General features: G+C 47.1%; 1 protein-coding gene across 2 annotated transcripts in view; it reads right to left on the reverse strand.

Annotated features, from left to right (window-relative positions):
- The window catches only part of DLGAP2 (DLG associated protein 2), a 594688-nt gene that overhangs the window by 493093 nt on the left and 85901 nt on the right, over positions 1 to 15694 (reverse strand). For both annotated transcript variants that reach the window (XM_053598123.1, XM_053598120.1), the window contains exon 3: positions 8072 to 8126. In XM_053598123.1, the coding sequence (XP_053454098.1) occupies positions 8072 to 8126 (55 nt within the window). The remainder of the gene's footprint in view (positions 1 to 8071; positions 8127 to 15694) is intronic.

The following is a 15694-nucleotide window of genomic DNA, read 5'->3' on the forward strand; positions in this document are numbered from 1 at the left end:
TAATTCCTTTACTAGGTTTATGCCCAGAAGACCAAAAATCACAATATAATAAAGACATCTGTGCTAGAATGTTTATTGCAGCCCAATTCATAATTGGTAAGTCATGGAAGAAGCCCAAGTGCCCACGACCCACGAATGGACTAGCAAATTGTGGTACATGTATACCATGGAATATTATGCAGCCTTAAAGAAAGATGGAGACTTTACCTCTTTCATGTTTACATGGATGGAGCTGGAAGATATTCTTCTTAGCAAAGTATCTCAGGAATGGAAGAATAAGTATCCAATGTACTCAGCCCTACTATGAAGATAAATTATAGCTTTGACATGAAGGCTATAACCTAACTATAGCACAAGACTATGAAGAAAGGACCAAGGAAGGGGAAGGGAGGGGGGAGGTTATGGTGGATGGAGGGTAATGGATGGGGCCACACCTACGGTGCATCTTAGAATGGGTATAGGCGAAACTTACTAAATGCAGAATACAAATGCCTATATACAGTAACTAAGAAAATGCCATGAAGGCTACGTTGAACAGTTTGATGAGACTATTTCAGATTGTATATGAAACCAGCACATTGTACCCCTTGATTGCACTAATGTACACAGCTATGATTTAACAATAAAAATAAATAAATTAATAAAAAAAAAAGAAAATGGGGGGACAGGCAGGAAGGACACACTCGAGACACAGTGCTCAGCCACGGCTCTTCCAGCTGAGATTTCAGAGGACCCAAAGGGAAGGCCTTCCCCTGGCAATCTTCTCTGCACACTCCTTCCCTCTCTAGGGCTCCCCTGGCAATCCTTGCTGCACACTCCTTCCCTCTCTAGGGCTTTTGGAAAACAGAGTAACATAAGACTGACAGCATAGGCCCTCTCAGGCACCTGCAGTGTGCTCCATGTTGTCAGGCAGAGGCAAAGTAGCCGGGACAGCCGGGGGTGTGAGCACAGGAGACCGAAATCCACCCTCCCAACAAAGCTGAAAATCTGCCCCAAAGTCATTTTAGGTCTACTCCTGGCCCCACAGATCTGTGCCCTTCAGGACAGCCCCAGTAATTCATGTTGGCACAATATCAGGGCAGGTGCAATCAAACACCAGGCTTCCCAAGAACATTCGACCTGGAGGCTTATCACCTCTTTATGCCTCCACATTAATCTGGTAGTAAACCACACTCCTCTGTAAATAAACACACTAATCTTGCTCAGGGATTAATAGGGCTGAGTCTTAATGGTTTGCACAAGGTTCTGCCCAGGGGTGATGGCAGCTCAGGCCCAGCTGCATTCAGGGGCTGCTGAATGCACTTTCTTTCCCTTAGGGGTGAACACCTCTGTGCTTAGCACAGAGAGGCCACCCAGGCTGGATGAAGTCTGCACAGAGAAAGCAACTGTGGTCCCAACACTGCCGATCAACAGTCTTCACTCATGGAAATAATTTAGTAGCCTGGTTTTCTAATAATGTCATTTTCAGTTTATGAAACAAAGCCCTTTCAAATGTAGAAAAATGTTTTCACGTCTTTGACTGGTGGACAGATCGGGGAGAGGAAGCAAAAAGTCGGCACTGGGCGCTCAAACTTGGCCCTGGCCACCAGGAGGGTCTGAGCAGCCGCCACGGCTCCCAGGCCAGCTCCACATTTACTGCGGCTCTGGTGGTCCCACTGTTATTCTTAGTTTATGAATCACATCATATGGCATCCTGCTTGCACAACCTCGATTCTTTTTGGAAAGAGAACAGGTATTATAAATAATCTCAGTATCTGGGTAAAAAGAAATTTACTTGAAGTATTTGGTTGTTCAGAGAAGGGGACTTTCACCTGTAAGCCAGCACGGTGAAATGCCACTCACGGGGTCTGACACAAGCATCCCAGGTGTGGGAATTTTCCTAGTCATTGGAAATATTTGATCCACAGCATCTAATGTGCACCTGCCTACAGACCTGGGTCCTGGAGCCGGGGTCATACCCATCACCCCCTTCCCTGCTTCGGTACCAGGGCTCCTGGGCCACTTGCTTGGTTCTGCACTGGGTGTGACGGGCAAGTCACATGGGAATACTAAGGATTCATTCAGGTGTCACGTACTTTGCAAGAGAAACCTTTACTTGAGACACAGCAAGACTGGTCATGGTGTGGCAGTGGAAGGCCACGTGTTCCTTCAGATCTATGTTCTCACCTTCAGGATGGGGGCAACATTTCCCATCTCACGGGGAAGTTCAAGGACTAGCCAAAATCTGTGTGAAAGCACCTTATAAACTAGACTAGACAGCTCTATAAAAACGCAAGGGGTGCCACTCACCATTAATGTGTTAGAACTGAAATGTAAACCGGGTTACGACATCATTGTCTATATATCTTTAGGAATCTTTGGCGAGTGAGGTGTGATGTGAACGAAAAAGTCCTATTTGTGCCTATACACTCACTGCCAAAGTTTCACCACGACCAGGTTCCCTGAGCCATTTCCCTTTGAGACAGGCCCAAGGCAAAAGCGAGACTTACTCAGTGACCCTCTGTCAATCATGAAGGTAGTAAAAGCTCTTTAAAACCTGCTCACAAGATATTTAGGGGATTTACAATTATCACACACAACTGTTCTAACAACAATTCCACTATGCCCTTTTGGACTAAATGTGCACACAGACCCAATGGCTGTTCCTACCACAACAGCCCTGCATGCTCTATCGTTTGCTGCATATACCCAGGTCACTACAAAAGTTTTGGGACAGACTGTGTCCCCTGTTTTGCTTTCAAAAAACACAGTCAATAGCATCCTTTCTGATTTTTCTGATTCACCCGTGCACATTTGAACTTGCTTAGCTTACTAGTGTTACAGGAGGGCTTTATTTGTTTCCCTCCATTCAGATTTATGTTTTTGGATTTTTGTGTATCTCGAAACTTTCATAATGACCCACATAATTAGGTTGATCACCCTATATGGGCTCCTAAAATCTTACCGAATAATACTGGTATATACTCAACATCCAAATATAAATAACAAAAATATCTGCTCAACCTATGTAGGTTTTTTAAAACCTACACAAATGTTACATTTTAATCTAAGTTTTATTTAACCAACAGACAGTCTGCCACCACAGAGTGAGCAAATATGGACCACAGCCACCGAGGGAGGCCCCACAGGCACTGGGCCGGAACCCAGAGCACTGAGTGTCCTGGCGGCTCTCGCCAGCTCGAGAGGACTGAGGCCTGGTGAGGACCCCAGGTCCAGGCTCACTAAATTCATGGCAGCAGCCTGACACTGACCATGGTGGGGATATTTATACCACAGAAGTCGGCAAATACTTTGAAGAGTCCCTCCTTGCCTCCCTCTCCCACCAAGCAGAGAAGGTGGCTGTTAAGCACGGATCAGGATAGTTTTGATTTGCATTTCTCTGATGATTAAGGATGATGAGTTTTTTTTCATATGTTTGTAGGCCGTGCACCTGTCTGCTTCAGAGAAGTCTCTCTTCAAGTCCCTTGCCCACCCTAAGATGAGATCACTTGTTCTTTCCTTGCTAATATGTTTGAGTTCTCTGTAGATTCTGGTTATTAAACCTTTGTCGGAGACATAACCTGCAAATATCTTCTCCCATGCTGAGGGCTGTTTGCTTGCTTTACTTACTGTGTTCTTGGCTGTGCAGAAGCTTTTTAGTTTAATCAGGTCCCAGCGGTGTATTTTTGGTGTTGCTTCAATTGCCCAGGGTGGGTCCTCCACATAAAATATTCACCCAGGCCAATTTCTTCAAGTGTTTTTCCTGCACTTTCTTCCAGTATTTTTACAGCTTTGTGTCTTAAGTTTAAATCTTTAATCCAGTGAGAGATTACATCTTGAATCTAGTTAATGGTGAAAGGTGTGGGTCCAGAAATATCTTAACACAATAACTAAGAAAATGCCGTGAAGGCTATGTTAACCAGTTTGACGAAAATATTTCAAATTGTATATAAAGCCAGCACATTGTACCCCATGATTGCATTAATGTACACAACTATGATTTAATAAAAAAAAAAAAAAAGGAAAGAAAGAAAAAAAACATGGATCAGGGTCAGGAACTCCATGTCTTCAGTGAGTATCCCATGATAACACTTGCAAATAAGCAACAACCAGGCACAAAATATATGGAAAACATTTAAAATCTTTCCACCCAACTTTTACATAAAAATTGTTGCATAGTTGTTTTGCACCCACTGCCACTCAAAAGTCCAATCTGATGCCGCTGTGCTCAATCCAAGGGTTTTATCACTTTGTTGTGATTATCAGACGGCACAGTTGAGCATTGCTGCCGTGCTGCAAAACCACTTCATTCTTGAGACTTGTAACTGTGTTCTCAGCAATAGAACAGGCTGCCTCTCGACAGACACAGGATCAACGCTGTGAGGCAACTCAAAGCCAGAGTCTTGGCCAATTGTGCGGGATAAATAAAAGAGCATTTATTAGGCTCACTACGGCATGACGATTCTCCCATGCTGCATGGCAACTCTGAAGCAGACTCCACTGATAGTAGACATAAGGAAGCCAGACCCTCCCAGAACCAAGCAGCTCCCAGCATTGTCACAGCTCAAGTCTCACCGTCAGGAAGATACATATTCACAAACTACATTTTCTTTTATGGAAGGTTGCCCCTGATATCTTATCTAACATCCTTCATACATAAATTATACCCAAATCTTGTGAAACACAGAATGGTAGAAGAAAGGTTTATCATTTACACTCTGAGTTACACTTTACTCAGACACCCTGCTCCCCCCAATTGAAGCATCAAAAATATTACAGGAATGATGGGAGATTTCTGTTGTTGAAGGAAAAAAACTGGCTTAAAACAAATTTAAAGATAGGTTAACTGTAGTCCAAAAAATAGTGAATCAAAATGATGCTTGTGAATGGGCTATTTTGGACTATTTCAATGGCATCATGTCCTCAAGTCCAGCCAGAAACCAGCCACCCTGAGTCTGGCGGGAAGGAGCCAGCCTCCAATGAAAGCCAGGTATGGGGTCCCTCCACCTGGGATGCTCTTGTGGGAGCTAACCAGGACCCAAGGACACCGCCTCAGTGGCCAGAGCTGACAGATGCTTTTGCTGGTCCCAAGATGGAGGAAGCCACTGACACCCCAAACCTCAGTGGGGGCCACAGCCACCTCACCTCAGTGAGGCCACAAACCTCAGCCTCAGTGTCCCTTCCATGCATCCACGCAACAGCTTATACCCAGGTGGCTGCCCAAAGGGACCCTGAGCGCCGGATGCACAGGAGCCGAGATAGGAAGGCGGGTGAGACGGATGGGACCGTGCTTGAACAAGAAAAGGCTTGGTGCTTCCTGCACTTGATGCCTGGTTCACCAAGAAATGTGCTTCCAGACAGCACTCAGCTTCCCTGAGAACAAATGCCCCAAACGGGACAGCCAGGAGAAGTAATCGATGGAATTCACTCCAGCTCTTCACAGCATTGCCCAAAATTATCACAAGTAATCAAAATAGCAGGAGAAAATGATAATACATTTATCTTCCCAAAGCAGCCAATGTTTAGTTTAGAAACACAGAGCATATATCAAGTTAATGGAGTAGACAGCATTTCCAAAGTAAGTAAAAACCAAGGAAGAAGAAAGCAAGGGTTCATCCCCACATTGATGTTACTCTTTGAAACTAATGTGAAATGTACACGACGTGAAATTCACCATCTCAGCACTGCAGCGGAGCATGCGGGGTGTGATGTGGCCGCCACCATCAGCCACCTGCAGAAGGTTCTCCATCTTCTGAAACAAACGCTACCCCTATTCCAGAGTTTATCACAATCAAAAATTATCTTCTACAAAACCACTACGGTAAAAACAAATCACATTCGTACTCGTTCACCTCCGTGTGCTATCAAATGCAAAAGCAACTCCCAACAGATCCATGACTGTGGTCACTTCCAAACAAATTTCCTAAATAATTAAGCACCTTCAGATATAACAAATTAAATTATGTGATAAAAACTAAAATTCTCAGAATCTTTCCATTCTGAATCAACTTTAAAAGTTATAATCTCAGTCAATTATTCGACACAATTACTTCCCTTTCCCACACCAGTGTTACGGCGCAGGCCTTCTGTAACTGACTTCCAAGTGAAACCTTCTAAAAAATAAGAACAGCCGTAAGGACGTTGCCCAGCAAATGTTCCCAGTGGTCAAGTTTTCCTGGTAGGCAGTTTCTTGGTTCTAGAGATTAATTATTTGAATTCTTACCAAAAAGCAAATAAAAGATCTCAAGTTGGCAATATTTTCCAAATCACTTTGAAACTTTTTTTTTTTTTTGTAGAGACAGAGTCTCACGTTATGGCCCTGGGTAGAGTGCCGTGGCCTCACACAGCTCACAGCAACCTCCAACTCCTGGGCGTAAGTGATTCTCTTGCCTCAGCCTCCCGAGTAGTTGGGACTACAGGCGCCCGCCACAACGCCCAGCTATATTTTTTTTTTTTTTGGTTGCAGTTCAGCCGGGGCCGGGTTTGAACCCGCCACCCTTGGTATATGGGGCCGGCGCCTTACCGACTGAGCCACAGGTGCCGCCCCACTTTGAAACTTTTTCTATAACTGTCTAAAATATATAAAACGCATTTCGATTTTTAAAAAGCAGTGAGACTCCCACATAACACCACTTAGCTTTTAACTTATTTTATCATTATTTTTAAAGCTTCTCAGAATCAGAGCAATGATTCATCTGTTAATATATAGCCTAATCTAGAAAATGAATTCTTTTTAATTGTGTTATATTCACTGTTGTCGGTGCGCACAGTTTGCAGAAATCTTTTTTCTTTCACACGCGCCTTGTTCAACATATTTTCAGTACCAAGACTTTCAGAAAATAAAGAGGCTCAGAAATACCTAACAACATTCTAAACATGCCTCCAGATAAGCAGTATAATATGCTCGAATTCACAGCTGAGATACATTTAAATGGGTGAAAGTAAATAAAAACAGGGAGTGTTCTATGAACTTCATTGAGAAAGAACACCATCAGTGATGTCATTTATCCATGTCTGTAAGTGAAAAAATGAAGACACTATTTTTCCCCAAACACGCAGTATTTCACATTAGAGGGCACACTGTCAACAGAGCCTTGTCAACCACTTCCGAAGGGTCCCTCAGTAAGGACACTCAGAGCTGAGATACTGTTTGTAATAAGAGTCAATCCCAACATAGTAAACCTTTCTAATGATCATACAAGAGTCCTTATGACTGATTTTGTCATAGCTAGAAAACAAATAAGGAAATTTCAGCAAATCCCTATTTCATACCCAACAAAAATATCCTGGGATGCAAACGCACGTTTGACAAGACACAACTGATTTCAGGAATGAATATATTCTGGGAGAGCCCTGTGCATAGAAGACGCAGTATTCACCATCCTTTCTTTAGGACTTGAAATTTCTCTGATGAAAATAACTTAAATTAGAAACCATATACCAGGAGAGTAACAAAAACCCAGATCCGCAGCATAACACAACCACATTTGTTCTTTCTCTTAACTTTATGATAACAGAGTTATACCATTTTTTTTCAGACTGCCCTTTCCTCCATTATGTTTTCTCACAACCTCCAACCACACACCTGTCCCACACAGGAGCCACAGTGATGCGGCCTCACCCCTCAGGGCACCTGTGCCCGTGTGACAACTCACTGAGCTCCCACAGGCTGTGAGAACTTCACATCTAAAGCCATTCCCTACCCTCAGCAAAAACAGGCCTCGACCACAAACAGACTCCAAATACCTCCCACACTAGCCAACCATAGTGTATTTTCTTAATAACAAGTTAGTTAGCAAAAGAAACAACTTTAAAAGTAACATTCAGCTTTATAAGACAACTGGTTTCCTTTAAAACTCCAAGACAGCAATCACCTAAATCTATTTCCTCTGTCAAATAAATACAAATCTCTGAGAACAGCTCATAAGCCACTGTAGAACTGAATATCCCTTTTTTTGTGCTTCTTCTAGTTAACATATAACCTTGCATTAAAAAAAAGCACAAAATATCTAAAACTGGCAATCACATGTCTCAATTCTGATGCCAACGTAAAACCTATAACCTCACATCAGAAAAACAAAGTATAATTTACCTGTGTTCCTGTCCGGTAAGATGCAACAGTGCTTCTGCAGAATGCCAGGCAAAACCTGTTTTAAAACAAATAAATAAAATATATTTGGTTATCATTCAGGTGGAGAAAGACATCTCATTAACTGTGGTGAGTGTTTTTCTAATAAGGTCATTCAATGTTGCCCAAAGTCACAGTGCCCAGAAGGATCTAACAAATTAAACGGTCCTGAAAAATTCTGATGATACACATTTTTCATCCAGAAGGTTAATCAGGTAAGTGTGCTGATTATGTACACTCTCCCCGGGCAGCAGTGCGGTTGGCTCTGCCGTGTGATTTAGTGGGTCCTCCGAGCACCTTACGGTGGCTCTCAAGGGACTCCTACAGCGAGGTAATGGCCCACCAATTTTGGTGATAGCTTCTAGAATAACAGAAGACTGAAAATGGAGGATTATTGGGGCATTATATTGGGTCTGTTCCTTGTAGAATCTAAGCCAATATGCTTTCATCAAGGATGAATCAAAGAACAAAGTGAAAGAAAAGACTGTTTACAATCTCAGTTTGGGAACAAAAGGCAAAAGAAATACCTTGTTTGATAAGTGAAAGACAGGTTAAAATAATAGGAAGTGGTTTTCCCAAGAAAACGCAGCAATGTAAAGCAATTGCAAAGCTTAGACAGAAATAATTTGCAAGTGAAGAGATGTCTTCAGGAAATTTACGCTTTCTAAATTGAATTAGGGTAAAAGCTGAACTTTCATCTTAAACACTCCACAGGATGAAGTCGCAACCATTCCTCAACCCTCCATGATTACAATCATCTAAAATTCTCAGCTTATTACTTATTCCATAGGGACAACAGGTGCTGCCATGGATGCAGAGAGGAAAGGGTGCTTATACACTGTTGGTAGGACTGCAAATGAGTACGGCTCTATGTAAAACAGTGTGGACGTTCCCCAAGGAAAGAAAAGCAGCTGCCATTCAGATCAGCAATCCCTGTCCACCCAAAGGAAAATAAGTCATGTTGTCAAAAACACGCCTGTACTCAAATGTTTATCACAGCACAATTCACAGTTGCAAAGATGTGGAATGAACCCAAGTGCCCATCAATTCATGAGTGGCTTAATAACATGTGGTCGGTATACCATGGTGTACTAGCTATAAAAACAGATGCTTTAGCAACAATCTGGGTGGAACTAGAGACTATTCTCCTAAGCGAAGTATTCTAAGAATGGCAAACACCACATGTAGTCACTATTAAACTGGAACTCGCTGGGAAACACACCTGAGCCCAGAGGGAAGGAAAACTCAGCAGAAATCAAGCAGGGGCTAGGGGTTCGGGGATAAACTACCTCATCGGCACAGTGAACACAATCCGGAGGACAGGTACATCTGCAGCCAGGACCCAAATAGAAATGACCCATATAACTTAAAGCATGTGTACCCTCTTAGTATTTTAGAACTTTTTAAAAGTGTGCTTCTCACATGACATAGCTGATGGTCTAACTGGGGCACAGAACTGACCCCAGGAGACAACCAGGGATCAGTGAAGCACTAGCCTTGTGGCAAGTGCTGTGGAGCCAACTCCCAGCTAGACCCAGATAGACGGTATGAGGAGCCTGCCAGGAACTCTCCCACCTGCTCCTGGCACAGCCACCCTTGGTGACACGGCCGGCCACCCTCCCCACTGCAGCCTCCAGCCCGGCCCTGCCCAAGGGTCCTCACTGGTCCCCAGGCCCACACTCCATCGCTACTCTCGTAGGTCTCCCTTATTCACGCCAAATGGTTCTTTTCACTTGAAGACCCAAGAGAAGCATTCACCCTGACTTTTCTGAGGCACACAGTGTGTGCTCAGAAACCGCCACGTCCACTGCTGGCACTGTCCTCCAGCAGGTCACGGGCAAGACCCCTGGCCGAAGATGCCTCCTGCACCTGGCTCCTCAGGACGGTCTGGCTGAGGGGACAGGAAGGCAGGGCCATCACAGGCTTAGTCCTTCCTCCCTGAAGGGTCTACAGAAGATGGCAAAGGAGAATGACATTATCCTTCTTGCCCAAAGGCACTTTCAAAAGTTCACTTCCACTCTTGTACATCAGAGCGGCTGTCTGTAGAGGACATGTGACATTGTCCATCACGCGGGCCAATCAGGAGTGCTCTGTGGACAGTTGCCACCTGCAGCCTCTGAAAACCCGCTCTCAGAGGATGCCTTCCCAGCCCTCCACCTTCCATTCCAACTCCCACCAGCCTGTCTGAAAAAAGCAGGGCCACAGCTCGAAGGTTGGGCTCTTGGGCACCTGCAGTCCAGCAGGGCCACGCGTGGCTGTACAAATCTAAGTTAATGAAAATCTGCTAAAATCCAAACTTCAGCTGCTCAGCAGCCCCAGCCACAGTTCCAGCACCCACAATTCTCATTCTCGTGTGGCGGCTGCTGCCCTATTGGACACAGCATATGTCCATCACACACATCACTTTCCAGAGGAGAAGCTAAGGCCCTGGGCGAGCTCCAGATGTCCAAACTGTGCCTTTCTATCTTCTCAAGTCCCAGGTGACCATGTGCCTAGTGCTGGTGGCACTAGTTCCCACACTCCCCATGGCAGCCCTGTGGAAAGTCCCTCGGCCCTTTCTGGGGAAGAAGGGTACCTGGTAAGAGCAAGTCACTGGTGTAACGTCCACGCAGAGCTGAGAAACTTTCACTGTACAGCAAGTCAGTCTTCTGCACCTGCCCCGGCAAGTACAGTCAACTGCGTGACTCAAAGCAACAGAAACTCCCCATCTCCCAGCTCCAGAGGCCACAAGTCCCACCAGAAGTCTGGGCACTCTGGCAGGGGGTCCTTCATGCCTCTGCTGTGTCTAGCGGTCCTTGGCTGGTGGCTCCGATCTCTGCTGCCTTCAGGCAGCTTCTCCCAGGGTGTCTTTACATACTCTTGAGTGATTTTGCCCTTTTTGTAGTGACACTGGTCAAACTAGATGGAACCCACCCTAGTGACTTCGTCTCCACTTGCTTTCCTCTGCCAAGACCTGATTTGCAAATACAGTCCTGTCCCAAGGCTCTGAGGGCTGCGACCCAGCACATCTTTTCTGGGAGACACTACCTGACCCACAGCTACAAACAAAATCATCAGGTGGGGGCTTGAGTCAGCCAGTATCATCCCTCACCACTTCACTGACATCTCTGAGCCTCAGTTTCCTGGTCTACAAAATGGGGAAAATGATACCAAATAGAAAGAGGGTGACAAGGACAGGCAGCTGAGGCCATCACAAGTGCTGGCCACTGGGTTTTCAGGTGATGGGAACCAGTTCCACATAAGCCACAGCTGCATGAAGCCACAGATCCACAGGCCACACAGCTGCCTCCACAGGCATCACTGCACACAGGAAGGTGAGGCCCCTGCCTCAAGGGAGCTGCCCTCAGGGGCTTCGCCTGATCCTGGAGTCTGTCCCTGCCCTCAAACTGATTTGGGAGCCAACCCGTAAGCTTGGCTTACTCTGTGTCAAATCTAGCTGTTACCAAACCTGCTAAGTAGTTTCATGAAACATCCTTCCTCAGTGAGCTTGAAATCAACAGACCAACTTGTGACTATTTCCAGAAACCACAGGACGCAAACGTGCTAATATTCACAGGAGGCCGCCGAGCTGCTCTCAGGTCCCAACAGCCACTCACCGCTGGGCTCCCCTAAAGAAGCCCAGATTCCTCTTTCAGGGCCCTTTTGAATCTAGAGAACTTTTTAAACTCCTTACGTGTATAGATTTGATAATAAAAACTCATCTCCTTCAATTTGGGGAATTTCAAAATGTTTTTTCTCTGTTCTCTTCTGGAACTTCTTTTATTCAGATATTGGACTATGGAAAGTATTTTCTTTTAATTTCTCACTTGTGTTTTCAGTTTATGTGTAGGGTCTACATTCTGGAGAATTCTCTCAACTTTATTCTCATTCTGGAGAATTCCAACCCTCTGATGGGTTTCGACACTCCCACGCCAGCCTCGTCATGGCCGAGGGACTTGATACCGGCTCTTCCCTCCCTGAGATGGGACAGTTTATGTTTTCTCCTCTGCCTTGTCTTATCTTTCTCCAATAACATTTTACTATCCACTTACTCACTTAATTTTGTGGTGGAGGCTTTTTCACAAAGTTGGTGCCCCTTGGCTGTCAATCCACATTTGGGAGATTAAGGCCAAAAGATTATCACCCCTCGTCTGGCAGAACAATGGGGTGGGCAGCGGCTGTGAGTGCGTTGACCTGATGGGGGCGCTCTGGCAACAAGGTGTCTGAGCAGGTTCACAGCACCCCAGACTGGTAGTCAGTGGCGGGGAGGACAGATAGTAATTACACTCCAGAGGGGTTGATGACGGCCACTTCAGTGTGATACTCACAGGAGAGGCGGCCCTGAGAGGGGTGTGGCACCTCAGGACAAATGTGAACCTGCCCCTGTCCTCCTCCACCCCTACCACGAGTTTGTGTGAAATCACACTGCCCTCCTCCCTCCCTTCTCTGGTTCTCTGTCTCATTGGGTGACGCCTTGTCAATCCTGGGTTGTCATCCCCACGGGCCCCTTGGGAAAGCAGGATGTGTGTCCCACTTGCCGAGGCTAATAGGGCATCCCCACGGCCAGACTGAGCGTCTGTGTCACTGGCACGTGTGGAAGGGCCCTGCACAGTCCAGTATGCTCGGCACACACACCCTGGATGAGACATGCTCTTTACAGTGTGGAGACATTCACAAGTGTTCCATTAATTTTAACCACTTAACTCTGAAGAAATCGCCTCCGGTTTGTTTCGAGAAGTTGCTGCATTACATGCTTTTTATGAAATGAGAGTTAATAGCATTTTCATTTCCATAATGCCAGGACTTAGTGATTCCTACATCTGCTCACCGGGCCTTTCCTCTGCCCTGTCTGCTGCGGTATCAAAGGAATTAAGACACAAGGCACCCACTGGGCGCTGGCTGTCCTCCTGCCTGTCTGGTGCACCTCCCTCCTCACTGCTCACAGGGCTGGACCCGCAGCTGTGCTGAAGGGAAGGGAACGTGGACGCTGGAGACAGGCTGGCGGGTACACATCACAGCTTATCACCCACAGGGACGCGGTCTGTGGACAACGGCTCACACACTCATCTCAGGAGAAAACACTCCTCAGAGCAGCCATGAGGACTGGGAGTTCAGACAGGGAAGGCAGCCTGAGGAAGTGTCCCAGCACTGGGCACGCTGTGGTCACTACAGTCACAGCCTCAGGCTCCATTTCACCAGGTTTTACCACTCAACTACAAGGCAGGGAGCAGGGCACCCAGAACCCAGAACTTGCCCTTGGGAACAAGCCCTCTGGCCATGGTGTTCTCTCATCTGTCACATGAAATCTACAGGGACTGGAAGAGGCAGCAGGGGTCATCAGCTCAGAGGGCGTGTCCTCCCAGGCAGTGCCAGAACCACCAGAAGCTGGGTGAACACAGTCTGCTGGGACAGCACCTGACTCAGGGTAGTGGGCAAGATTCACGGTTCTACTGAGCTTCCAGGCCATTGTGGCACCACTGGTGCCAGAAATACATTTTGAGAACCCCTGGGGCACTGGGTCAAGCCTCCCACAAGTGGACGACCTGATGCTCTGAAGGCCCTCAAAGGTTCAGCTGAAACACATCTTCATGCAGTTCACAGAGCAGCAGAGGCAAAAGCCCGTGGCACAGAAGGAACAGACTCTGTGCACAGAGTCTACAACATCAGTGAGGCTCTGTGGACCCCTCAGAGTGGCTCAGTGGACTGGTCCGCAAGGGGGAGCCATATGCCTGCCACCCACATGACACCGTGACTACAGCTCTGGTGGCACTCATACAAATAATAACCACATGCATTCCTGCGGCAAGTGTGATGCATGCTACACGTATACACGGGGAAGGATCAAACCAGGCTTGTCAGCACATCCATCTCAAATATTTATCATTTAACATCCTCTCTACCTGGGGTCGCCGTGCTATGCACCTGCCATGGCCCTGGAGTTCGTCTGTCCTCCCACATCACTGAGCCTCGTGCCTCTGACCCACGTCTCCCCTCCCCAGCCCTGGAGACCTTGATTTGCTCTTCCACCACAAGGTCAACTTCTCCAGGTCCCACGCGTGAGCGAGAGCACTCAGGGCCTTTCTGTGCCTGCCTCGTTTCCTCGGACAGACCACACTGGGCTCGTCCGTGTTGCCCAGATGACAGGATTTCAGCCTGTCTCACAGGCCCCGGGCTCCCCACAGCGCACATGCACCATGTTGTCTTCACCCAGCTGCCCACTGCGGACACTCAGGCTGCCCCCGCTCCTCAGCTGCTGGGAACACGGATGTGCAGACATCTCAACACGCCAATTTCTCTGTGTAACACCACAGTATCTCCTGCAGTAACCACAGACGCATTTCCCTCTCACACCGAATGCCCATCTCAGGTGGGGCTGTTCTGTAGTGTTCCCACCGGCCTCTCACAGAGCCTCCTGCATCCAAAATGCTGCTGGCAGCCATGGGGAAGGAACATACTGCAAGCCTCTCACAGGCTCTCACAGGCTCCTTGCCTGCAAGGACAACTCAAGCTGGCTGTCCACACCGTGATAGGGAGAAGGACCCCTCTGTATGCTGAGAAGGAAGAGAAAGCCACTGAAAAGTGCTCTAACGGCCACAACAACTCCGCCATCAGTGAGCTGTCAGTGACGGGTGGGCGGCAACACTAGGAGCCCAATGGAGGAGGCAGGAAGACCACACCGGAGCCGCCTGAGTCTCCCCGGTTCATCAGTAACCATGGGAACCTCCACGCCAAGAAAACCACCACGTCCACATTCTCATGGCAACAAGGGTGGCTCTGGGCCCTGGCGCTGTTGGTGGCAGGTGGTCAGGATGTAGAACCAGGGGGTAGGGCCTTTCTGAGCCATGCCGCGCCCCAGAGCCTGGAGCAGACCCAGCCGGAAAGCGCACCCTGCAAACGTGTCTCAGGGAATGGATGGTAAACAGAGGCACAGACAGACACGCAGATAAGACAGCTGCTGGCCTCTGTCAGGAAACCACAGTGTCCTGTTAATGGACTGCCCTCCCCCAAAAAAGGCTCCCCTTGGTGCACTCCCGGCCTGAGGTGCTGTCCCCAGGCAACACTGCAGGGAGAGACTGTTTCTTACAAGACCACAGGACTGGCCTTTCTGCCTAAAGCCTCTTTCTCCTTTGGAAAGACATTTCTGCTACTTTTCTTTTGTAGACAAGGGTGCACATTTGCTCCATCTATTTAATTAAATCTAATTAAATTTATTTGCAGTGTAAGAAAATTTGAGTGCATAGACCACATGTAACTGAGATAAATCACAAGTGTGCACTCACTGAATTGATCATCTTGGCACAGCTAAAAGGCACTAAATAATTCCTCGGGACCGTACCCCAGCGTTTGTCTTCTTTCCTCCAGAATGGAGAGAGAAGCGAAGCTTGAATGCCCAGAGGGAGCCGTTTGCAAAGTCTTATCATTTCACAGGCAGGGAAACCCCAGGCTTTCTGTGGCACAGGGGCTCAGTGGGACGGGCCACACTTGGGGCTCCATCTCTGCCCTGGAAACAAGGACGTCTCACTGCAGGTCACCCCTCGTAGAAGGCAAAGGGAGCCTTGTATCCCCCAGTTTTCCTCTGGAGAAGCAAAGCAATCTTGTGAATTGAAG

The sequence above is a fragment of the Nycticebus coucang genome, chromosome 7 (genome assembly GCF_027406575.1).
Source record: "Nycticebus coucang isolate mNycCou1 chromosome 7, mNycCou1.pri, whole genome shotgun sequence".
NCBI classification, from domain to species: Eukaryota; Metazoa; Chordata; class Mammalia; order Primates; family Lorisidae; genus Nycticebus; species Nycticebus coucang.